Consider the following 25914-nt stretch of genomic DNA (forward strand, 5'->3'; position numbering starts at 1 on the left):
CTTAAACTTCATTCTGTTTACCTCAAACCATTTCTCCAGTTTTGTCAGATCATTTTGAGTTATGACCCTACCGTCCAAAGCAGTCGCCACTCCTCTCAGCTTGGTATCATCTGTAAACTTTATAAATCTTCTCTCTATGCCATCATCTACATTGTTGATGAAAATACTGAACAGAATCCCAAAACAGACCCCTTCCAGCATGGCTGTTAACCAATAATACCTACTCTCAGAAAACAGTTGTCCAACCAGTTATGCACCCATCTTAAAGTAGCCCCATTTGCACTGTATTTTCCTAGTAGAGTGTTTCTCAAAGAGATTGGAGGATCCACTCTGAAGGTATGTCTACACTTGCTCCCTATCTCTAGATAGGGATGCAAAAGTAGTGTACCAAAATAACTGATGAAGCAGGGGATTTAAATATCCCGCACTTCATTAGCAAGATCTCGCCCAGCATGCTAGTTTGATTCACAGCTGTTTCGAATCAGGAAGTGCGCGCCAGGATGTGACAGTTCAAATCAAGAGTGTTCCGATAAGTGCTGCAAGGACAAAGTTACATTTTCAGTTTTGCTCTTTGCCTTCTCTGATCTGAGCAGTGGGAAGCTGCTGAGAAAGCAGTGACATTCCCCAAACTCTTCCTATTCGTGTTACTAAAGCCAGGGGATTGACCCTCCAGGTAGGGACTGACGCCAATACCTGTGTCTGAATGTAACTCTAATGGCCTCTGCAAACTTCCAAATTCTATCTTTGCTCCCTTTCTATGGACCTCTTGGTCTCCACTGAGCCTGTCAGCCCTGGGGCTGGGCTGTTTAATGCAGCCCCAAGGACTCAGGCGAGCTGCTGGGCTTTCAATTCTTCTGCAATAAGTGTCAGGTGCTACATTGCAGTTTCTTCAAGTTTGTTATTTAACTGAACCCAAGAGCTTGTGTTTAGTGCTGGATGGGCTCTGTTATCCCAGAGTCTGCTGGTGTGTGTGGTGGTCTAGATTTATTTGAGAGCAGGGTTCTTTAATACAATCCATTGCATTTGCTTCCTTTTTTGTACATATTGTTTTCCTGATGCCCCTGGGTTTTACACTGAATCTCTTTTATCTTTATGATTGTCTCCTGATTACACACTTGAACCTCTTTAACCCAGCAACCTTGGGAAATGGGCTATACCGGATTATGGGATTTTCTGGGTTGTGGGCTTTCGTAGATGTTATCCATCATAAAAGGTAAATGAAGTCTTTTACTCTGTAGCTGCCCTCTGGCCTGATCTTGTCACAATACCTAAAAGACTGTTACAAGAAAGTACGAGAAAAAATATTCTCCTTAACTTCCAATGTTAGTACAAGAAGCAATGGGCTTAAACTGCAGCAGGGGAGGTTTAGGTTGGATATTAGGAAAAAACTCCGTAACTGTCAGGTGAGTGAACACTGGAGTAAATTGCCTACAGGGGGTTGTGGAATCCCCATCTCTGGAGATATTTAAGAACTGGTTAGACAGACACCTGTCAGGGATGGTCTAGACAATGCTTGGTCCTGCCGTGAGGGCAGAGGACTGGACTCGATGACCTCTCGAGGTCCCTTCCAGTTCTAGTGTTCTGTGATCATACAGCATACAGGTCTGTGGATTCCTTGCATTACAGTCAACTATTATAAATAACATAGTGGAATTTATAGACACAACCCCAGAAATCATGATTCAGTAATAGTAATATATAAAAACAAAACAGTATGAATCAACCCAAGAAAGTAAAGATATTATGTGAGATAGCAGGTTAGCAAATTGACCTAATGAGCTACACCAACCTGATTACCCACGTTGAGGAGATCACTGGCTTTGTGGCTCTGGAGAAAGCAGTGGACAGGATATACAAAGCTTTTGATACAATCGCCCACAGGATTCTTGCCAGCAACCTAAAGATCATGGCTTGGATGTTGAACTATAAGGTGGACAGATCGTCAGGCTCAACAGGTAGTGATCAATGGCTCAATGACTGGTTGTAGCCCATATCAAGTGGAGTGTGCCAGGGTCGGTCCAGGGGCTGGTGTTGCTCAACATTTCCATTAGTAACAACAAGTTTTCCTGCAGCACCATTGAGGCTAATAAAATATAGAGAGTTTCATCAGCTTCTGTGAGCAAAACCCACTTCCTCAAATGAGCAGAGTGGTAAGAAAAGGTCCCCTTCCCCTGCACCCCCCTCTTCTCTCCACTCTGTTCATCTGAGGAAGTGGTTTTTTGTTGTTGTTATTCTCTAAGGTGCTACAGAACTACTTGTTTTTAAAGTCACAGACTAACAGAACTTCCCCTTTGAGATTTTATCTGCATTGATGATCAAATGATGGGATGGATCGACAGGCTAACCAACAGTTCTGAAGAAAAGGGCATGGGGTTTACAGTAGATGAAAAAGCAATGAGGACTCTGTTCTTCAAAGAGAAACTGCTGAGCTACAGTTCATCTGCAAATCTGACACCATCATTTTAGAATTAAACTAAGACTGGGAATGGCTAGCCAACTACAAAAGCAGTTTCTCCTCTTTTGGTGTTCACACCTCCACATCAGCTGCTAGAAGTGGGCCTCATCCTCCCTGAGGGTATATCTACACTACCCCGCTAATTCGAACTAGCGGGGTAATGTAGGCATACCGCACTTGCAAATGAAGCCCGGGATTTGAATTTCCCGGGCTTCATTTGCAAGAAGCCGGCCGGCGCCATTTTTAAATGCCGGCAGTTCAAACCCCGTGCCGCGCGGCTACATGTGGCACGGAGTAGCTAGTTCGGATTAGGAAGCCTAATCCGAAGTAGATACTCCGTGCCGCGTGTAGCTGCGCGGCACAGGGTTCGAACTAGCCGGGATTTAAAAATGGCGGTGCCCGGTTTATACAAATGAAGCCCGGGAAATTCAAATCCCGGGCTTCATTTGCAAGTGCGGTATGCCTACATTACCCCTCTAGTTTGAACTAGCAGGGTAGTGTAGACATACCCTGATTGAATTAACCTCATTATCTCCAGCCTTACTCTTGATTGGTACTCTTTTCTTATGCCTGTATATTTATACCTGCCTCTGGAATTTCTACTATATGCATCTGATGAAGTGGGTCTTTGCCCACGAAAGCTTATGCTCCAAAAAATCTGTCTATAAGGTGCCCCAGGACTCCTCATTGCTTTTGCAGATCCAGACTAACACGGCTAACCCCTGATACTTGAGTAGATGAGAAGTTAGTGCTAACAATGTGACCTTGTTGCCAAGCAGGCTATTGGCATATGGGGCTGCATTATTAGAGGCATCCTGATGATTCCCATATATTTAGCACTTGTGAGGCCACATCTGGAATACTAGGTCTCACTTTGGGTCCCTCACTACAGAAAGGATGTGGACAAACTGGAGAGAGTCCAGGGGAGGGCAACAAAATGATTAGGAGGCTGGGCACATAAATTGTGAAGAGAAGCTGAGGGACTTGGGCTTTGTGACAGGCTGCAGTCACAGAAGACCATGGGGGGGGGGGAGGGCTTCTCAGAGTGCTGACATGGCCTCTGCCATTCACCTTCCCACTCTCTCGGGCTTCTCATCACCCGGTGCTCCTGGGTCATCTCCCTGGTCTCCCCCAGCCAAGGCCCCAAGCTGAGATCCCTGCTCCCACCGAGAAGCACCACAGACACTGAACCTCCTCAGGTCCCAGTAAAATGCAGATGGGATTCAGCTTCCTAGGACACCACTCCCCAAATGGCATCGACCTCCAAAGGAATTATTGGGGTAAGCCCCCTTTAGCAATGAAAGGGGGGTATGTACATACTGATGCTCTCCCCCCTCCCCCCATTATCAATTATTTACACTGGGCTGGATAATAGGTGAGGGTACGTCTACACTACAGCGCTAGTTCGAACTAACTTAGTTCGAATTAGTTAATTCGAACTAAGCTAGTTCGAACTAACGCGTCTAGAACTAAAAACTAGTTCGAACTAGCGTTTTGCTAGTTCGAACTAGTAAGTCCACATTGAGTGGACTCTGAACAGGGCTTAAGGATGGCCGGAAGCAGTGCCGGCAGGGCATAAAAGGAGGACTTAGAGCATGGAGATGCTGTCTCAGGCTAGCCGAGGGCTGCGCTTAAAGGGTCCCGACCCCCACCCCGGACACACAGTTCTAAGGGGTGCCCCGCTTCCAAAGAAGTTCTGGCTTGGAGTGCCCACACTGGGCACATCACACCACTCGGCCATCAGCCCGGCTGCACTTGCCGCAGGCTGCCATCTGGGGAGAGAGGGTAATTGGGGGGCTGCAGGAGAGCTTCCACCCCCAGAAGCCCGCAGAGCCAGCCCAGTCCTCCCCATCGGGGGCTCGTACCCCATTCCTCCCTCACCTCCTTCCACTTACCCTTCCCTAGCCCCCCTTCTTATTGATGTACAAAATAAAGATAACGTTTCTTCCAACATTGACTCTGTCTTTATTGAACAAAACTGGGGGACACTGGGAAAAGGAGGTGGGAGAGGGGAAGAGAAAGGCTGGGAGAGGGGAGGGCAACTAACATGATGAGGGGTTGGGAACAGGTCCCAGATGAAGAGAGGCTACAGAGACTGGGACTGTTCAGCTTAGACAAGAGCAGATGGAGGGGGGACAGGATAGAGGTCTCTAAAAGCAGGGGTTGGGTGGAGAGGGTGCATTCAGAAAAGTTCTTCCTGAGTTCCCATAAAGAAGGACTAGAGGACACCAAAGGAAAGGAATGGGTAGCAGGCTTGAAACTAGTAAGAGAAAGTTGTTCTTCTTGACAAAGCAAATAGTTAACCTGTGGAACTCCTTGCTGCAGGAGGCTGTGAAGGCTACAACTAGAACAGAGTTTAAAGGGAAGTGAGATAAAGTGATGGAGGTTGGGTCCATGGAGTCCTATTAGCCAGAGGGTAGGAGTGGTGTCCCTGCCCAAAGTTTGTGGAAGGCTGGAGAGGGATGGCACGAGACAAATGGCTTGGTCATTGTCTTCAGTCCATCCCCTCCAGGGTCCCTAGGGTTGGCCGCTGTTGGCAGACAGGCTACTGGGCTAGATGGACCTTTGGTCTGACCCAGTACGGCCATTGTAAGCTCAGGGCTCAGTGTCGGGGGTCTCAGTGGACCCCCTTGATTTTCATGCACACCTGGTCCTGGGTGGCCAGGCTGGCAGCTCTCCTGCCCTAGACAGCCACTTTCCTGTGCCTAGTGCGGAGATCGTGGACGAGGTCCACGATGTCTGCACTGGACCAGGCGGGTGCCCGCCTCTTGCGGTCCAGGGCAAGCTCCCGGGAGCCGCCAGCCTGGTCCCGGCAAGAGGGGGTGGGCTGGGGGGCATCGGGTGGGTGGCTCTGTGCCGTGCCAGGTGCAGGGTCTGCTAGCTGGGTGCTGGCAGGCTTGCACCTGGCACGGGCACCGTAGCCAGCCCGTGCCCCTTTAAGGGGTCCGGGGCCGGGAGGGGGGCATAGAGTTTCCCTGGTGTTGGCCAGAGTGGCCACCAGGGAAACCTGGGGAGGGCTAGCCTCCCACTAGTTCGAACTAAAGGGCTACACAGCCCTTAGTTCGAACTAGCTAGTTCGAACTAGGCGTTAGTCCTCGTAAAATGAGGTTTACCTAGTTCGAACTAAGCGCTCCGCTAGTTCGATTCAAATTCGAACTAGCGGAGCGCTAGTGTAGCACCTATTAAAGTTAGTTCGAACTAACGTCCGTTAGTTCGAACTAACTTTGTAGTGTAGACATACCCTAACAGTGATTTTATTAAGTACAAGCAGTAGGATTCAAGTGCCAATAAGTTAGAACAAGCAGAGCAAAGTAGTTTACAAACTTAAGATAACAGAAATGCAGAGCTAACTCTACACTGAAACCTCTGTGCAAACTTGCTATAAACTCACCTTCACACTGTTCCTTTCCCAGCTAAGCCTCCAAAACCAGGGACAGTCTTCATCCTGGAGTCTTTGGTTTCTTCCCTTTGGTATGTCCTGCCAGCCAAAGACAAAATGCTCCCACTTTCCTTTTGCTTTTTTTAAAATTCTACTTTGGGCAGGAATTCTGTTTCTACATTTCACCTTTCCATTAGCTGGTCAGCCCTCACCAGTTGGGGTGGACATGTGACTTCCTTAGGCCAACCACTGCTAAGACTTAGAGGACAAAGGAGATAGTTTACAGTTGATTGTCTAGGCATTGAGGGTAATAGCTTGATAGCTTTCAGTTGCACGTTTAAAACCCTAGCCCATTCTATACACCATGTATCTAACTTTACACACGAGAATAATACACACACCAAAATGAGATAAACAGACCCAGCAGAATAAGCCATGAAGATAGATAGGTTACATGAGACAATTTGTCCAAAGCAACTTTCAGTTCTGTGTATTTGTGTTCATAAATCTATTTCTGAAAGCAGAGGGAGGGGATTTCTGTCACAGGCTTCTTTATTTTACAGAAGAGAAGAATGAGGGGGGATTTGATAGGAGTCTTCAACTCCCTGCAGGGGGGTTCCAAAGAGGATAGAAAGAGGCTGTTCTCAGTAGTGACAGATGGCAGAGCCAGGAGCAATGGTTTCAAGTTGCAGTGGGAGAAGTCTAGGTTGGATATTAGGACAAATTATTTTACTAGGAGGGTGGTGAAGCACTGGGATGGGTTCTCTAGGGAGGGGGGTGGAATCTCCATCACTAGAGGTGTTTAAGTCCCAGTTTGACCAGTCCCTAGCTGGGATGACTGAGTTGGGGATGATCATGCTTTAAGCAGGGGAGTGGACAATATCCTTCTTGAGGTCTCTCCCAACCCTAATCTTCTATGATTTGGTGACAATCCAGGAAATAACAGACAAGTCAGCTTCAACGAGTAATGTCAGAGCAATCTAGTAATTTTCTCTGACAGGCTAAAAACCCATTTTTTGGATGGAGAGGAAGGGGTAGTTATTATATATCTTGACTTTATTCAGGCCTTTGATATGATCTCCCCTGACCTTCCCAGCAATAAATCAAGGAAACGTAACCTAGAGCTATATGGAGCCACTCTAAGAGCTAATCTTGCACCCTCTTTCAATAGAGGGTTGCAAATGAAGACATTTGAAATTGTAAATAAAGCCAGGATTTAAATATCCCATGCTTAATTTGCATAATCTCATTATGGTGCCATTTCAAAATAAAAATGCTGTGTAAATGCAGTTATTTAGAAAGAAAACCCTTCTTCCAAAATAACCTGTGAGGGGTTGACTACCTAGGAAGGAGTACTGCTGAAAAGAACTTGAATGTCATGGTAGAAATATTTGTTAGCAATGGAACTAATCAGATGTGAACTTAGTTTCATGTCACAGTCTGTTCATGAACCTTGCCAACAAGTGTTTGATTTTTCACCTCCCAACCTGACCTAGCTGAAGTCCTATGTAATGCTTCAAGCTATTTAGAATGGGCGTCTACTGCAACTAAAACCATCTGTCCCATAGGCAGCTCGTCAGACTCGAAAGATTGCCTGTCATGGGGACAGATCTTCTTTTATTCTTGATGGTTTCAGTCTGTAACAATCTGGAGGTCATAGGGGTTAAATTCACACGGAGAGAACATGGCCAGGAGATCACATTGTGTCTGTGTAACTGGGCTGCTGCTGTGTTTTAGGGCTGGACCAAGCTCTCAGCTGCCACCATGGCTAGCAGTGGAGGTGTCACAGTCGAGATGCCAGCCCTGGGCCGCCCTCTGCAGCTGGGGAGGCTGTACGACTGCCGCAGCGACACTCTCGTACCAGGTACGGTTAGTGATACATATAGCACTGCTTCTATTTCTTGTTTATAGACCTCTGGCTTTAGCCACCCTTCGGGGGCCTGTTCAAGAAGAGAACCTGTTTAAGCCTTTGCTCCTTTGGGATGGTGTCGCTGTGCCTCTGTGGGTCACAAGTGAGAATACCAGATTCAGAGCAAGCTTCAGAGATATAGCACAGACTCACCCCACATGGGTGGTTACTCTGTAATTATATTATAACAAGCCAAAACCAAGGGTATGTCTAGACTACATGCCTTTGCTGAGAGAGGCATGTAAATTAGACTACCCAACATAGTCAATGAAACAGGGATTGAAATAAACCCCGCTTCATTAAAATAAAATTGGCCACTGCACTGTGCTGGCTCAGCTGATTGTCGGCACAACGCAGCAGTCAAGATGGGGATAGGTCAACAAGAAAAGTCTTTGTCAACCAATCCCTTATGCCTTGTTAAACAAGGTTTACAGGATCGGTCAACAAAGGCTTTCCCTGTTAACCGATTCGCATCTTGACTGCCACTCTGTGCTGACAATCTGCTGAGCCGGCATAGCATGGTGGCCATTTTCATTTGAATGAAGTGGGGTTTATTTAAATCCCCGCATCACTGACTATGTCAGGTAGTCTAATTTACATGCCTCTGTTGGAAGAGGAATGTAGTCTAGACATACCCCAAAAGTCAACTTCTGACTTGCCATGTTGATAAATAAGAAGTCAGAAATGCCGGGTCCTTAGGTATGCCCAGTCCTCATCTCACCACCCAGACACAAGATGTTATGATGAGTAGTTGCTGAAAACCAATTTCATCAAAATGTTCTTCAGATCCAAAGAGACCAGCTGCATAGACAGGTCAGCATATAACTCGGATCTTCTGTACTGATCACACTGTTCCCAATTCTTTAGTAACTACATTCTAAAGGGTTATTAACAAAAGAAATGAAGAGAGTTAATCATGGTTAACATAGCAGGCGCATACAGCAATGACACTGTTCTTATACCATGTTGTAACAGTGATTTAGAGACTGCTGGCTTGTATAGTCTCTAGCACCTTCTGAAAGTTTGGACGGTCCTCATTCATAATCCAATAGGTTCCCATTGAGGCAGAGGAGGAGCCCTGTCATGACAGGGATCGGGGTGGGATATTTGACAGTGCAATAGACTCAGCTTAAAAGAAAAAGAAGTTTCTGTCCCCAACACAAGTGATGAGACGGTGAGGGAACTTGTGCAGGCAATGGTGGCCCAGTAGGAAGCCACCCTAGTCCAGGTGACAACTCAATAGGAATCCCTGAGGTTGCAACATGAGACCAGCTAATTATTGATGAATCAGGCATCCAAGGATCCTGTGAGAGATGAGGGACCAGCTAAAAGTCCTGACGACATTAACTCATGGACCCAGGGGAACAGGAGTATTGAGGACGAGGGATGTTAAATATCAGTTAATTGTAAGTCGAGTAACCTCATGAATTCCTGTCTGTTAGTTGAGTATTCTATAGTCCTGGGGGAGGGGTCAGCAGCCAGTACACCTCACTCCCAAGCAGTCCCCTGCCCCTTTGAGCTGCTGCCTCTGTATTAGAGGCAGCAGTATAGGGTGCCAAGTGTGAGCTGGTCCACAAGGGGAGCCAGTTTAAAAAACATTTTCTCACATGGACCGGCTCCCTGTCACTCTGTGCTGCTGCCTCTGCTATAGAGACAGCAGTTCAGGGTGACAGCAGCCTCCTGTCCAGTGGAGGTTTGAGCTCTCGGATTTGGTGAGAATCAGGACTGAGTTGGGCTGCCTGCCTGCCTAGTTCCTAATACAGTTTAAATGCAGAGCAATAGCAGGGGTAGGTCCCTGGACACATTGAAAGCCTGGACTGAGCCAGGCTGCTAAAGAATTTACTTGTGTGGTAGAGGGGGAAAATGTGTGTTGTCTGTAGCATTAATCTATAAGTTTTGCTTCTCGGTTAATCGGTTAATTGACTACACTATTACATCCCTATTGAGGACCACCAATTACCTACCACAGATGACTGCAGAAGACAAGATGGAGATATACCTCCTTACCTTTGAAAGGACTGGAATGCTTGAGGCCTGGCCCCAAGACCAGTGGGTCAGCATCCTTGCCCACATTTGGTGGGGGGCAGACCCAGAAGAATTTATTGGGACATGCCTGTTGAAGTCATAGTTACCTGTCCTTAGCTGAAAGCAAAGATCTTAGGGTGGCTGTAGGGAGTGGGGAGGGAGAGAAACTACTGAGCTGGCAGAGCAGGGGAAGGGGAAGGGGCCGTGGATGGCAGAAATGGGGAGGGGAGAGGGAGAAGGGGCCCCAGCTGGTGGAAAGGGGGAGTGACCCTGGCTTGCTGGCATGGCCTCAGCCCAACCCTCCCCAGTGGCCCAGGCAGGTCGGAGAGCTGGGATTGGTGAGCGCAGTGATCGGGGGCACACCTCCCTAGTATCCTGCTAAATGACCAGAATCTCTTCTGGACTATGAGCCTCAAATGACAACCACTGTCATGTGAGGAGGGTAAAGTCAAATAATTGGGATCATGTGAGTTTACTTTCTTGATGCTTCTACTTGTGATACTACTGGGCTCTCACAGAGATTCAACCAGCCACTGTGTGGCAGTTCAGTGGGCAGGGTTTACCCCAGTCCTAACCCCCACCCCCATTGGGCCTCACTGCCATATATCCACTCACCCTGCAGTCTTGCATCCCTGCCCTGGTCCTTCCCTCATACACCCAGCAGCAGCTTCCCATCAAGGTGCAGGGAAGGTGAGTGCTGCTGCTGGGGAGTCAAAGAGCCATAGTTAGGTCTCTCATGAGCCATAGGTTGCCGACCCCATAATGGGGTTAGCTGCATGGAGAGAGGGAGGAGGCCGGTGGCTGGGAGGGAGGGGCTGTGGGATGTGGAGTGACATGATGATGTCAATCTGTCATCCCACAGGAGAAACTTTTTTATAGGTATAGTAAGATGAAGAGCCAGATTTCTGCTCAAGAGTAAACCAGAATGATCAGTGAGATTAAATGGGACACAGAGCACAACACTGGTAGATTCATGCACATCTCAGGGAAGCTTGTTAATTGAAGTCAGCAGCCTCAGGTCAAATGTATTGGAGATGCATTCATCCATGGGAGCTTAGTTATTACTACGCCACCCCAGTGCACATAGAGATGCAAGGGAATATTACTAGGGTGACAGCAGGTGTAATCCCTGAACTCCTGCACCCCATAATCATAAGGAGGAATTTCCCAGGGTTCAGAAGCTTACTTGCAGCAGGGAAGTTAGAGAAAGGATGCGATCCCAAAGTCAGTGAATTATCCACAGCAGAGTACCACCCCCCAATTTTTTCTGACATATCTCCAGACCTGTTCCCCAGTCTCAAAAGGGTCAGGATGAACAAGAGGGAAAGGAGAGTAGCTAAAATCTTGGAAACCCAAATCCTGACCCAGGTCTCTTGTAGGCAGGCAGACCTGAGCAGCTGAATGGGAGGATGCCCCGGAAGAAGAAGGACCTGGGACTGACCCCCATCATAATGCCACTTCTCCAGTAAAGGAGGCTGTAGCCGATTCAGTCACCTGGAGGGGTTCTTCTGCCTCCGGGTCAGGGGGAAGCCACTCCACCCACCACTGTGGACCCTTAAGATAAACTCCAAGTCAATAGTCTGATACCCCAGCCTTGCTTCAGGGCGAGGAACAGGAAAACAAACCCAGAAAATAGTCCAACAGTTTGGTAGCTCAGCCCTGTGTCAGGGGGTGGCAAACGGATACAATTAGTTCATATACCGGCCCGAGGCGTCCCCAAAAACCTTATGAGAAGGATCAAAGAGTTTCTATGTGATAGCTTAATAGGACTGTTCAGACAAGACCCCTGCTCCATCTGCAGTCAGGTGAGCAAGCTGTTCTGCACCCTCCACAGAGCACTGCACCTCACACCCCATTTCCTGAACTCCTTTGTAGTTAGGCAAAGTTTGTGAACTCACAAAAAGTTCCCTCCCCAAGGTCAGTGCAGGACTGGGAGACCTGGGAGGGGATGACTGGCTCTAGTGTCATGATCAGCTCCTGGCTCTTGGGCAGAAGTGGCTGACTAGTCTCCTTCTCCTCCTGCCACCTGACCAGGACAGAGAGATTAGAGAGGCTACCAAAATAAAAAACTCGTTAATAGTGGGGGATTTCAACTAGCTCCATATTAACTGATTACACGTCACCTCAGGACAGGATGCAGAGATAAAGTTTCTTGATACCTTAAATGACTGCTTCTTGGATAATCTGGTTCTGGAACCCACAAAGGAAGAGGCAATTCTTGATTTAGTCCTAAGCATGCAGGGTCTGGTTCAAGAGTTAAATGTAACTGGACCGCTTGGAAATAGTGACCTTAATGTAATAAATTTAACACTCCCATGGAGGGAAAAACACCTCATCAGCCCAGCATTGTGGCATTTAATTTCAGAAGGGGAAACTACACACAAATAAGGAGGCTTGTTAAACAGAAATTAAACGGCACAGTGACAAAAGTAAAACCCCTGCAAACTGCACGGAGACTTTTCAAACATACCACAATAGAGGCCCAACATAAATGTAGAGCACACATTAAAAAACTCAGAAAGAGAACCAAAAAAGTGACACTGTGGCTTAGCAACCAAAAAAAAGAAGCAGCGAGAGATAAAAAGGTATTGTTTAAACCGTGGAAGTTCAAACCTAGTGAGGACAATAGAAAGGAGCATATAATCTTTCAAATTAAGTGTAAAAATCTCGTAAGAAAAGCCAAAAGGAGTTTGAAGAATAGCTAGACAAAAACTCAAAAAGAAATAGCAAAATGTTTTTTAAGTACATTTGAAGTAGGAAGCCTGCTAAAAAATCTGTGGAGTCCCTGGGCGATTGAGATGCTAAAGGAGCACTCAAAGACTATATGGTTATTGCAGAGAAGCTAAATGAATTATTTGCTTGGGTCTTCACAGCTGAGGATATTAGGGAGATTCCCAAACCTGAGCCATTCTTTTTAGGTGACAAATCTGAGGAATTGTACCACATAGAGGTGACATTAGGGAGGATTTGAAACAAACCAATAGACTTAAAAGTAACTCACTGGGACCAGATGGCATTCACCAAAGAGTTCTAAAAGAGCTTAAAATGTGAAATGGTGGAACTATTTACTGTGGTTTATAACCAACCCTTTAAATGGTCTTCCATAATGACTGCAAGATAGCTAAGGTGATGCCAATATTTTAAAAGGGTTCTAGAGGTGATCTTGGTAATTACAAACCAGTAAGTCTACCATCAGTACTGGGGAAATTAGTCGAAACAATAATAAAGAATAAAATTGCCAGACACATAGATAAACATAATTTACTGGGGGAAAGTCAACGTGGTTTCTGTAAAGGAAAATCATGCCTTACTAATCTGCAAGAGTTCTTTGAGAGGGTCAACAAACATAGAATCATAGAATCATAGAATAATAGGACTGGAAGGGACCTCGAGAGGTCATCGAGTCCAGCCCCCCGCCCTCAAGGCAGGATCAAGCTCCGTCTACACCATCCCTGACAGATGTCTATCTAACCTGTTCTTAAATATCTCCAGAGAGGGAGATTCCACCACCTCCCTTGGCAATTTATTCCAATATTTGACCACCCTGACAGTTAGGAATTTTTTCCTAATGTCCAATCTAAACCTCCCCTGCTGCACTTTAAGCCCATTACTCCTTGTCCTGTCCTCAGAAACCAAGAGGAACAAATTTTCGCCTTCCTCCTTGTGACACCCTTTTAGATATTTGAAAACCGCTATCATGTCCCCCCTTAATCTTCTTTTTTCCAAACTAAACAAGCCCAGTTCATGAAGCCTGGCTTCATCGGTCGTGTTCTCTAAACCTTTAATCATTCTTGTCGCTCTTCTCTGTACCCTTTCCAATTTCTCCACATCTTTCTTGAAATGTGGCGCCCAGAACTGGACACAGTACTCCAGCTGAGGCCTAACTAGTGCAGAGTAGAGCGGCAGAATGACTTCACGAGTTTTGCTTACAACACACCTGTTGATACAACCTAGAATCATATTTGCTTTTTTTGCAACAGCATCACACTGTTGACTCATATTCAACTTGTGGTCCACTATGACCCCTAGATCCCTTTCCGCCATGCTCCTTCCTAGACAGTCGCTTCCCATCTTGTATGTATGGAACTGATTGTTCCTTCCTAAGTGGAGCACTCTGCATTTCTCCTTATTAAACCTCATCCTGTTTACCTCTGACCATTTCTCTAACTTGCTAAGGTCATTTTGAATTATGTCCCTATCCTCCAAAGAAGTTGCAACCCCACCCAGTTTGGTATCATCTGCAAACTTAATAAGAGTACTCTCTATCCCAATATCTACATCATTGATGAAGATATTGAATAGTACGGGTCCCAAAACAGACCCTTGAGGAACTCCACTTGTTATCCCTTTCCAGCAGGATTTAGAACCGTTAACAACAACTCTCTGACTACGGTTATCCAGCCAATTATGCACCCACCTTATCGTGGCCCTATCTAAGTTATATTTGCCTAGTTTATCAATAAGAATATCATGCGAGACCGTATCAAATGCCTTACTAAAGTCTAGGTATATGACATCCACCGCTTCTCCCTTATCCACAAGGCTCGTTATCTTTTCAAAGAAAGCTATCAGATTAGTTTGGCATGACTTGTTCTTCACAAACCCATGCTGGCTATTCCCTATCACTTTATTACTTTCCAAGTGTTTGCATACGATTTCCTTAATTACCTGCTCCATTATCTTCCCTGGGACAGACGTTAAACTGACCGGTCTATAATTTCCTGGGTTGTTCTTATTCCCCTTTTTATAGATGGGCACAATATTTGCCCTTTTCCAGTCTTCTGGAATCTCCCCTGTCTGCCATGATTTTTCAAAGATCATAGCTAAAGGCTCAGATACCTCCTCTATCAGCTCCTTGAGTATCCTGGGATGCATTTCATCAGGACCTGGTGACTTGCTGACAAATGGACAAATGGGATCTAATATATATAGTGTACTTAGATTCCAGAAAGCCTTTGATGAGGTCCCTCACCAAAGGCTCTTGAGTAAAGTAAATTGTCATGAGATAAGAAAGAAGATGCTTTCATGGACTGAGAACTGGTTAAAAGACAGGAAACAAAGGGTTGGAATAAATGGTCAGTTTTCTGAGTGGAGAGAGGTAACTAGTGGGGTCCCATGAGGGTGTGTCTTGGGACCCATCCTATGCAACCAATTTATAAATGATCTGGAGAAAGGGGTAAACAGGGAGGTGACAAAATTTTCAGATGATCCCAAACTGCTCAAGATAGTTCAGACCAAAGCAGACTGTGAAGAGCTTAAAAAAGATCTCACCAAACTAAGTGATTGGGCAAGAAAATGGCAAATGAAATGTAATGTTGATAAATGTAAAGTAATTAAAAATGGAAAAAATAATCCCAACTATATGTACAATATGATGGGGACTAATTTAGCTGCAACTACTCAAGAGAGATCTTGGAGTCATTGTGGTGAGTTCTTTGGAAACATCCACTCAGTGCGTAGCAGCAGTCAAAAAAGTGAACAGAATGTTAGGAAACATTAAAAAAGGAATAGAGAATAAGACAGAATATCTTATTTACCTCTTTTTAAAACCATGGTACACGCCATAGTTTGAATATTGCATATAGATGTGGTTTCCTCATGTCCAAAAAAGATCTATTGGAAGTGGAAAGGGTTCAGAAAAGAGAAATAACAATAACTAGGGATATGGAAAGTGTGCCATATGAAGAGAGGTTAAAAAGACTTGGACTTTTCAGCTTAGAAAAGAGGAGACTGAGGGGAGTATGATAGACGTCTATAAAATCATGATGAGTGGTGTGGTGAAAGTGAATAAAGAAAAGTTATTTGTTTGTTCCCATAATATAAGATCTAGGGATCACCAAATGAATTTAAGAGGTAGCAGGTTTAAAATAAACAAAAGGAAATTTTTCCTCATGTAGAGCACATTCAGCCTGTGGAACTCCTTGCCAGAGGATATTGTAAAGACCAGAACTTTAACAGGGTTCAAAAAAGAAATAGATAAATTCATGGAGGTTAGGCTGATCAATACTTATGAGCAGGATGGTAGTAATGTCCCTAGCCTCTATTTGTCAGAGGACAGTAATGAATGACAGGAGAGGGATTGTGGAAGTTTCTCTGTTTTGTTCACTCCCTCTGGGGCATCTGGCATTGGCCACTGTTGGCAGACAGGACACTGGGCTAGATGAAAGTTTGGTCTGACCCAGTCTGGCTGTTTTTAAGTGTCTCCCTCTTTCATTTTCCAGGATAGGGGGTGGAGGAAAGGACTGTCTCCCAGGCTTGGAGTCCCCACTTATCTGGTCTGCTGGCAGTCACAGTTACTCCCAGTGGGTGCTCTGCAGGATAGCTCTTCCCTGCGTACTCATTGCTCTCAATGGCCATTCTTATATCATGTCCCTCCTGCCAGCAGTCCATCCCTTTGCAAGGTATGGAAAACAGTCCAATTCCTGCAGTCTCTAGGTGTCCTGATACAACCAAACCCTGTTATTGCTGAACACTATAGTAAGAGGAAGCTGCCTATCAAATTTGGTGGCCTTACCTCTTATTATTTAGGAGGAGATCGTGAACAAATGGACTCACAGAGAGCCACAGAGATACAGTTTCAGGATGGATAGATAGATAGATAGAGTGTATGGGGAGAGAGAGAAAGAAAGAGAGAGAGAGGGAGAGAGAGGAATGATTTCCTATTACTATTTATGTGGAAGTAGCACCTACCGGCCACCACAAAGGATCAGGGCTCCATTACAAGCCATTGTTACTACGCACAGTGACAGAGCTTCTGTGTCAAAGAGCTTAACATCTGGATTTTGGCGGTATGCAACAGAAAGGTGAGATAAATGGAGGTGGGGTGGGGGAGATGAGGTAACAGGAAAACTAGCAGATTATCATACAAAGAGCAAGGCAGAGAGATGAGGGTAAAGACCTAACCTGTTTCAAGACTTAGCTTGATACATTTATGAAGGGGCTGATATGACGAGAATGTCTTCAACCTGCCCGACTTGTGCAAGTACCTTGTGACGTCGTGGGGGGGGGGTGTCTGCTTTGTAACCCGGTGTCCCCGCCTGGCAGTGCTGTGTGATTCCCACTGACTCACCCACATGTGGGTTGGCCCAGATACCTAGTCCCAGCCTGAGCAGAGAACAAGGCTCCTCCCAGAGGGAGACACAAAGGGAGGGAGGCGGAGACAGCACCTGGCTGGGGGGCAGGGCCTGGGAGCTGGGCAGTCTTGTCTGGGCAAACATGGAGAGAAGGGACTAAATCGAGTACTGGGGGATCATGGGCCTGTGTACCCTACCCCAAGGGGTCTATGGCTGCCTGCTTCTTATTTCAATGTCCACATTGAACCCGGGCTATGCTGTATCTCTGAGAAGCAATAAACATTCTCTGTTCTACTGGCTGGCAGAGTCACATCTTACTGCAGATGGGGGTGCAGGGTTGGGGAGTCCCCAACACACCGTCACATACCTACAGTGATTGGATATGGGACACTAGCTGAGAAGTTTCTCAGTTTCCACAGTGAATTCTTTCCCAGATGTCTGGCTGCTGGGTCTTGCCCACATGCTCAGAGTCCAGCTGGTCACTTTACTTGGGTCAGGAAGGGATTTTCTCCCAGTCAGAGTGACAGAAATCGTAGGGGTCTGTAGGTTTGGACTAAATGGCAGGTTCTCTTTATTTGTAAGTGTTTGCATCACTAAGTCAGGACCTCAGTAACTCCACCAGAGGCTAGGAGTCTATTTCAGGAGTGGGTGGATGAAGTTCTGTCGCCTGTGATGTGCAGGAGGTCAGACTAACTGATTACCCTGATACCTTCTGGCTTTAAAGTCTCTGAGTCTAGGAGAAGGAGACAGAGAGTCTAACCGAGGGTCGGGATACACACTACCGTGATTTGAGCCATAAATGATGGAATTTTCTGCTCATGACATGTCTTTGATTTCAAATAATGTTATTACAATAATTTGAAAATATTTCTCATTCCCTCCAGTGGTCACTGACTATGTGTTTGGGTGGAATTTTCCAGGTGTCACTTTATGGGGCATTGAGGCCCTTAAGAATGATGTGTCAACAAAGCGAAATCCCAGAACAGAATTCCAGATCATTGCATCGGATGCCATAGAAGATAAGGCCTCTGCCCTCAATCTGTCTGGGTCGCTGAAGGCCAGTGTTCTGGGGGGGCTTGTGGAAGTAGATGGATCTGCTGCATTTTTCAACGATACCAAGAAATCTAAGAACCATGCTCAAGTTGCTCTGTGCTACTCAATAACAACCAGCTATGAGGAGCTGACTATGAGCCATTTAGGGAGCTACAATATCTCTTACCCTGATGTGTTTGACCAAGGAACGGCCACCCATGTGGTCACGGCCGTGCTGTACGGGGCGCAGGCTTTCTTTGTGTTTGAGCAGGAAGTTTCTTCATCAGAGAGCGTGAGAGAGGTAGAGTGGGAAATGAAGCAGATAGTAGAAAAGATCCCAAAGACTCTGGGAGTAGCAGAGGAGTCTGCAGTGGAAATAAAGAACAAGAACTTAGAAATAAAAGAAAATTTCCATTGCAAATTTTATGGTGATTTTGCTCTGGAGAACAATCCAGTTACTTACCGAGATGCCATGGAAGTTTGTTCAACCCTCCCTAAGTTGCTTGGCATCTCTGGGGAAAAGTCTGTACCAGTGCGCGTCTGGCTGTACCCCCTGAGCAAGCTGGATCCCAGAGCTGCTCAGCTGGTGCGTGAGATCAGCTCGGTGCTGGTTGATGATGCACAAAGTGCCCTGGAGCACCTGACTGAGTGTGAAATCTGGTGCAATGACATGGTGAAGGACAGAGCGGCTACAGCCTTCCCCGAGATCGGGAGGAAAATCCAGCAGTTCAGAGACCTGTGCAAACAGCACAGACAGAGCTTCCAGAAAGAGCTCGCGAGAACCTTGCCCTTGATCCGTGGGGGTGACGCAGAGGAAGGGGCCCTGATGGAGATTTTAACCAGCAAGGAGCAGTCGCCATTCGGTGCCCGGAGACTCAATGAATTTCTGGATAAGAAACAGGAAGAGCTGGATTTTGTCAGTTCCTACCTTGCCGAGCTGGAGGGGGTGGAAGTCGTATCCTCCAGGAGTGAGCTACAGCGCATAGTTCTCAGCTCCAAGCACGACTTTGTGGTGTCTCTCATGCTCACTTCATTGCACGATGAGGAACCCTACTTCTCAGAACTGAACCTGTGGCTGCGGAGACATTTTGTGAAGAAAATTCACGATCCAGCCCCAGCTGGTCCTGCTGGTGAGATGCCAAACTCTGCAAAGTGGTTTGAGGATGATGAGATAAGAAGAAAAGCACGACGAGCCGTAAAGTCCTTCTCTGACTTTGCCCAGGTCAACAAATCTAATGGGAAGACCCGGTTCATTTTGGCCTCTGTTCCAGACGAGGCCAATCCAGGCGCTTCCATTTACCTGTATGGGGATGGAGAGCTCATTAGCACTGACTTCCAGCCTCCATCAATGCCTCTTCCTCTCCTGATTGGTGGAGTCAGACATGATCGTGTGCAGCTCACGCTGAAACCGGCAGCCTATGGCAGGGCTGAGATATGTGGCTACCGGGCAGAGTACAGACTTGTTGGGCAGGAGAACTGGGTGGCTGTGAATGTCAGTAACACACAAGAGACACTCACAGTCACAGGGCTCCGTCCAAACACCCAGTACCAGTTCCGATACGCGGCCGTGAGCAAACCAGGGCTCAGCGAGAGCAGCGACGTGAGCGACACAGTGAAGACGCTTCCTCTGACCAGCCCCCCTGGGAAACCTGCAGCAGAGACTGTAGCTCTATCTGCCATCGCCCTGACCTGGGAGAGTCCAAGTTCCATTGGAGATGGAGTCAGTATAAGCAAGTACAAGGTGCAATACAGAGAGGTGGCTGCAGATGAAAGATATGTGCAGACAGACAAATGGCTGGAACGAAGGACAGAAGAGAAAACTACATCTTGTATCATTGATGGACTGAGGCCTGGCACCCCCTACAGGTTCCGGGTGTCGGCTGTGTGTGCGGATGGTGTGAGTGACCCCAGTGAGGAGGCCAGGATCTCAACAATGAAGAAAGGTAAATGTAACTAAATCTGCTGATTTTTCCTTCAGTTAAAGCTGTCTGGTCTCTGGAGCTCTTGGATCAGGTAAGAGAATCTTTTTCAAGAAAATGAATCTAAAATACCCTGGGTGTATAATGTAGGATCCACTTCTATTGACACAAAGAAGAATGTTACAAACAAGTCCCAGCAGCCACTAAAACACCCAAGCTGGCTACTGTGCAAGGCCCAGATGGCTGAGGGAAATGTCTCTCAATGACCAGTCCATGGACCAGTGCCAGTCTGTGCCAGTCCCCTTGTTTGTGCCTGAGATACTCCTGACACAGTTTAGGAAGGCAACAAGATAGTTCCTCTTCTAAAAAGATTGAGAAACACTAACATCAGTGTGCAATGTCCCAACCCCAGATCACAGAGTGGATCAATGTTTAGAGCTGCCATACTATGTCAGACCGAAGGTCCATCTAGCCCAGTATCCTATTTTCTGATAGTGGCCAGAAGAAATGGACAGAACAGGGGATCAAGAAGGCTATGTCTAAGCTGCACATATATTTTTGAATAAGCTACGTGAAGGCAGTGTCTAGACTGGCAAGTTTTTCCAGAAAATCAGCCGCTTTTCCGGAAAAACTTGCCAGCTGTCTACACTGGCCGCTTGAATTTCCAGAAAAGCACTGACGATCTCATGTAAGATCGTCAGTGATTTTCCGGAAATACTATGCTGCTCCCGTTCGGGCAAAAGTCTTTTTCCGAAAGACTTTTTCGCAAAAGGGCCAGTGTAGACAGCACAGTATTGTTTTCCCCAAAAAAGCCCCGATCACGAAAATGGCAATCTGGGCTTTTTTGCGGAAAAGCGCGTCTAGATTGGCCACGGACACTTTTCTGCAAAAAGTACTTTTCCGGAAAAGCATCCTGCCAATCTAGATGCACTTTTCCGAAAATGCTTTTAACGGAAAACTTTTCCGTTAAGAGCATTTCCGGAAAATCATGCCAGTGTAGACGTAGCCAATTAGTATTATGCAAATTGCATAGCTTATTTCAATCTAATTTGAAAATAGATCAAATTTTGAAGCATTCCTTAACCCTCGTGGAATGGGGATTACATGGTCACTGGAATAGTGCGCCCGTTATTTCAAAAGCTATTTTGAAATAAGGGGTGTGCTTCTAAGATCCAGAATAGCTATTTCAGGATACGTCTGTATCCCAAAAGAGCTCCACAGTGTAGACATAGCCCAATGATCCCTCTCCTCTCATTCATTTCCAACCTCTGACAAACAGAGGGTAGGAATACTGAGGCATAGGGCTGCACACCAAGTGGATGTTTTCAGAGAACTATCCACAATGCCTGCAAAGTCTCTTTCTCAAGTGATAACAGATAATTTAGACCAGGGGCTATTAACCTTTTCAGATTACTGCACATCCTTCAGGTCTTTCCTACTTCAAAGATACATCTCATGTAAAGACAACTTGCTTACAAAATCAGACATAAAAATATGTGGCAGCACACATTAAAATTGCTGTCTCGTTTTACCATATCATTATATAATTAATCCATTAGAATATAAATATTATACTTACATTTCAGTATATAGTATAGCAGTATTAACAAGGCATTGCATGAAATTTTAGTTTGTACTTCAGAGTACCAACTCAGTGAAGCCAGTGGCATTCACCCAAGAGTTCTGAAAGAACTCAAATGTGAAACTGTGGAACTATTATCTGTGGTTTGTAAACTGTCCTTTAAATGGGTTTCCGTACCTAATGACTGCAAGATCGCTAACATGATGCCAATATTTTAAAAGGGTTCTAGAGGTGATCCTGGCAATTACAGACAAATCTACTGTCAGTACTGGGGAAATTAGTTGAAACGATAGTAAAGAATAATATTGTAGACACATGGAGGAACATAGTTTGTTGTGGGAAAGTCAACATGGTTTTCTCCAGACTGGAGACCTTCCCAAACAGGCCACAAACCAGTCCCACAGACCACTTCAGCTTCCTGCCTGGATAGACAGAAGCCTCAGGAGCAAAACCCCTCCAACACCCTAGTAATATCTGTGCCCCAGATGGCCCCAAGCCTCATACACAGGTGGGGGGGTTGCACCCAATCCCACCTACCCCGAACAAGTTCTGTCTGGTTCCAAGAAACCAGCCACGGATACGAGGTCAATTTACACTCTGGATTTTACCCACAAGATCACGCTGGGCCAATCCTTTAGAGTCTAAGATCTAAAGGTTTTACTAAAGGTTTATTACTAAAAGAAAGAAAAGCATGAGAGTGAGGTTGCTAAAGAATCATACATTAGAATCATAGAATAATAGGACTGGAAGGGACCTCGAGAGGTCATCGAGTCCAGCCCCCCGCCCTCAAGGCAGGACCAAGCTCCGTCTACACCATCCCTGACAGATGTCTATCTAACCTGTTCTTAAATAACTCCAGAGAGGGAGATTCCACCACCTCCCTTGGCAATTTATTCCAATATTTGACCACCCTGACAGTTAGGAATTTTTTCCTAATGTCCAATCTAAACCTCCCCTGCTGCACTTTAAGCCTATTACTCCTTGTCCTGTCCTCAGAAACCAAGAGGAACAAATTTTCTCCTTCCTCCTTGTGACACCCTTTTAGATATTTGAAAACCGCTATCATGTCCCCCCTTAATCTTCTTTTTTCCAAACTAAACAAGCCCAGTTCATGAAGCCTGGCTTCATCGGTCGTGTTCTCTAAACCTTTAATCATTCTTGTCGCTCTTCTCTGTACCCTTTCCAATTTCTCCACATCTTTTCCCGGATCAGGCTGCACAGATTAAACCAAGGCCCTTTGCGGGGATATGACAGGATGCTTATACTGAAAAAATTATTTTAAAACTTTATTAAAATATATGGAATAGAAATCAAATAGGAATTTGAGTAATAAAATGGGTCAGGGTTACACACACAGGATGATTAGTCTAAGATACGTATGGAATTATTTCTGTAAGCTGTGGTTAATATACTCACACCTGCTCTTGATAAGATGGGACTAAAAGATGAAGGACAAGTCTTGCCTCTGATATGCATGGACAGTTCAGGTCCAGGCTTCTCAATTCTCGACTGAGAGGTGCAGAAGCCAATGCTAAGAGCTTATTGAAGGTAACTGAGTTCACTTAACTGCCTGACCTAAATCTAGATTATTTATTTAATTTGTTTAAAATATTTTACCCCACTGGCTTTTGGAGGCGCTGAGCTCCCAAATCTCCAGCTGAATTCAGAGGGATCTGGGTGGGCCCCCCCCGTCTGTGAGCCAGGTCCAGATTGAACTCCTCAGGCACCGTTGGCCAAACAGGGGGCCCATTCTCCAGCCTGCCCCTGGCTCTGTCGGCTGCTCTGCCTGGCTGGGCTGGCCTCTGAGATCTGCTTCTCCTCTCTGCATTTGGCAGAGCCTTGGCAGGGAGCTATGAGGCCTGGGGCAGCATCCCCCATGGAGAGCGATTCCAACATAGAACCACAGGTTCAGATCAGCATCCCTGCCAGACACACCTGAGCCCAGCACCGGACCCCGCACCAAACCCTGCAGTGTGCCGGGTGCTCATTCAGATCCCAACGGAGACCCCCAAGGTGACTGGGTGTCAGGGCGACCCGCTCCCTGTGCTGCTCCACTCAGACATGCAGATGTATCCAGGCCCAGTAACTCAGGCCTCACAACACTTATCATTATGGAAAGGGACCTCCCTGAATACCCCATTGCTACCGTGTTACCTTTCCAATGATGCTGTCAAACTTACTTCCTGCAGGCCCACGCGCTGCCAGAGAGTACACTGAGAAACCCCAACTACGGATTGTTCTTGTGGGCAAAACCGGAACTGGGAAAAGTGCAACAGGAAACACCCTCATTGGCGAGAAAGTGTTTGAGTCTTGCATCACACCAGATTCAGTAACAGTAAAATGCAGTATAAAGAAAAGGCACTGGAAGGGCAGGGACCTGGCCGTCATTGATACTCCTGGTCTGTTTGACACAAAAGTGCCTTTAATGGAAACTATGCGAGAAATCGGGCGCTGTGTTGTCGTCTCCTCCCCAGGCCCCCATGCTATCGTCCTGGTGATGCAGCTGGGTCGTTTCACTGAAGAAGAGAAAAAAACAGTTGAACGAATACAAGAGATTTTCGGGAAAGAAGCTGCAAAGTACATGATCTTCTTGTTCACCAGAAAAGATGACTTAGACGGTAAAGATTTATGTGATTTTATAAAAGAGTTCAAGGACAAAGATCTTCAGAAGTTGATACAAAGGTGCGGGAATCGCTGCTGTGCTTTCAACAACCGAGCGAATGGCCAGGAGCGGGAAGCCCAGGTGTCAGAGCTGATTGCAATGATCGATAAGATGGTGCAGCAGAACGGGGGCTCCCATTATACTAATGCCATGTATAAATATGCTCACATGAAACTTCAGGAAAAAATCGAAATGCTCAGAAAAAGCTGTAAGGAAGAGATGGAAAGAAAAGAAAAGGAGCACGATGAGAAATGTGAACGTATAAATGAGGAGCTACAGAAAGAAGGCTCACGTGATGAGAATATTTTGAGACAAAATATGCTACAGGAGAAGGCCAGAGAACAAGACCTGGAATGCGATTTAGAGGAAATACATAACCGCTACCAGAAAGAGATATGTGAATATAGGGAAAAGGCTGATGATCCTTCTATAATAGAAGCTATTTTATTGGCATTCTCACATACATTTTCAAATATCAAACAATGGTTTAACAAATGATCAACGTACAATAATTGCTCCCTCTTTTGACACGTAGCCAGATTTAACTAGCCATAAATGGAGTGTTAGTGCTTTGTAACACTTTAACCTCTTAAGTTTTTCTACAATGCAGTTTATATTTGTTCCATTTCTTAGTCAGGCTTCTATATTCATATCCTACAGCACATGCCTGCAAAGCCTGAGTGAATGAAGCTATTAGCTTTTATTCTTTTTTAACATTGTTTGCTGGTTCCATTAAAGATTCCAGCCACAAGTTCAGAGATCTCTTCTGAACTATGAGTTGTGAACTATATTAACTGTGACTAGTAATGTTGTCAATATGGTTAGAAATGTGAGCCTTCTGTTTGTGAATCATTTATAGAAATCAGAATCTGTTCATAAAAATAACAGTAAGTATTCACTGATCAATTTAGATTAACAGTTCTTAGCTCATTGGTTGCTCACAAGCAGTTCATTTTGGCTAGTTAGTGTCCATTTTTTGTAATTATGACTGGCCAGTCAAATCGCATGGTATTGTTTCTGCATCTGGATTAAATTTTTGTAAACAAGAAGATAATGAATGATGCATGATGTTAATTTTCTGACCAATTTTAATGTTGCTGAAAACTTGAAGATTTGCAAATATTTTTCCAAATTCAGATCAGCTGATCTGAGCTCTTTGTCACTAAATGCTTTAAAAGCATTTACAGTCCTACAACATCTACCTGTTGATATATCCTCCCTGTATAATCCTCCTATGTATTTCTGTTTAGCTTCTGATTTGCTGTCAAATGTCATGTAATAATTTCCATTAGTTATGAATGATGCTATGAAAATAAATAGTTAGTATTTAATCCCATGGCAGCACTTGGGGTTATAGAATGTGATTATTTTACATAGTTTTTTAGTGAATTTTAAGTGCATTAACCAAAATGTCATGTATGTAGCCAATGAGTTCATTTTCTATTCCATTTATCATTATGCCACTTAATGGGATGTTCAATGTACATGCTAATTCATATACAATCAATGTATGCTCAGTAGATGTGAGGAGTAGATTACTGAAGTACATGATTGATCAGTAGTTAAGAGTGATGAATGTGTATTAGGTATATAAATAAAGCATGACTGAAACCCAAGACCCTCTGGTTAAGAGTTATAATACACTGAAATTTTAACCCAAACACTTAAGAATGCTCAAAAAGAGCAGTTGACCAACAACTAATCTGATGCCCCACAGATCCCACAATTACTGTAAAGATGCACCAACAGACTATTGCAATGGGCAGCAGTGGGTTGTCCAAGACTGGGAGAAAGATGATTGTAACACCTATCTTGACCACAGCGTACATATCATGTGTAGGTGCTAATGAGAGTAAGAGGAACTACAAACAAGCTGTG

General features: G+C 45.4%; 2 protein-coding genes across 4 annotated transcripts in view; both read left to right on the forward strand.

The window, feature by feature from the left end:
* The window catches only part of LOC142825160 (GTPase IMAP family member 5-like), a 257445-nt gene that overhangs the window by 62743 nt on the left and 168788 nt on the right, over positions 1-25914 (forward strand). The window lies entirely within an intron of this gene.
* On the forward strand, positions 526-25824 carry LOC142825157 (uncharacterized). Of its 2 annotated transcripts, XM_075916880.1 has the most exons (4): positions 526-673; positions 7572-7698; positions 17762-19816; positions 23564-25824. In XM_075916880.1, the coding sequence occupies exons 2-4, from the start codon at positions 7599-7601 to the stop codon at positions 24532-24534; spliced, it is 3126 nt and encodes a 1041-aa protein (XP_075772995.1). In that variant the 5' UTR covers positions 526-673; positions 7572-7598; the 3' UTR covers positions 24535-25824. The 2 variants fall into 2 exon arrangements, with proteins under 2 accessions (XP_075772995.1, XP_075772996.1); XM_075916881.1 differs by lacking the exon at positions 526-673 and having other exon boundaries at positions 5722-7698.

Source organism: Pelodiscus sinensis, unplaced genomic scaffold (assembly GCF_049634645.1).
Source record: "Pelodiscus sinensis isolate JC-2024 unplaced genomic scaffold, ASM4963464v1 ctg40, whole genome shotgun sequence".
Taxonomy (NCBI): Eukaryota; Metazoa; Chordata; order Testudines; family Trionychidae; genus Pelodiscus; species Pelodiscus sinensis.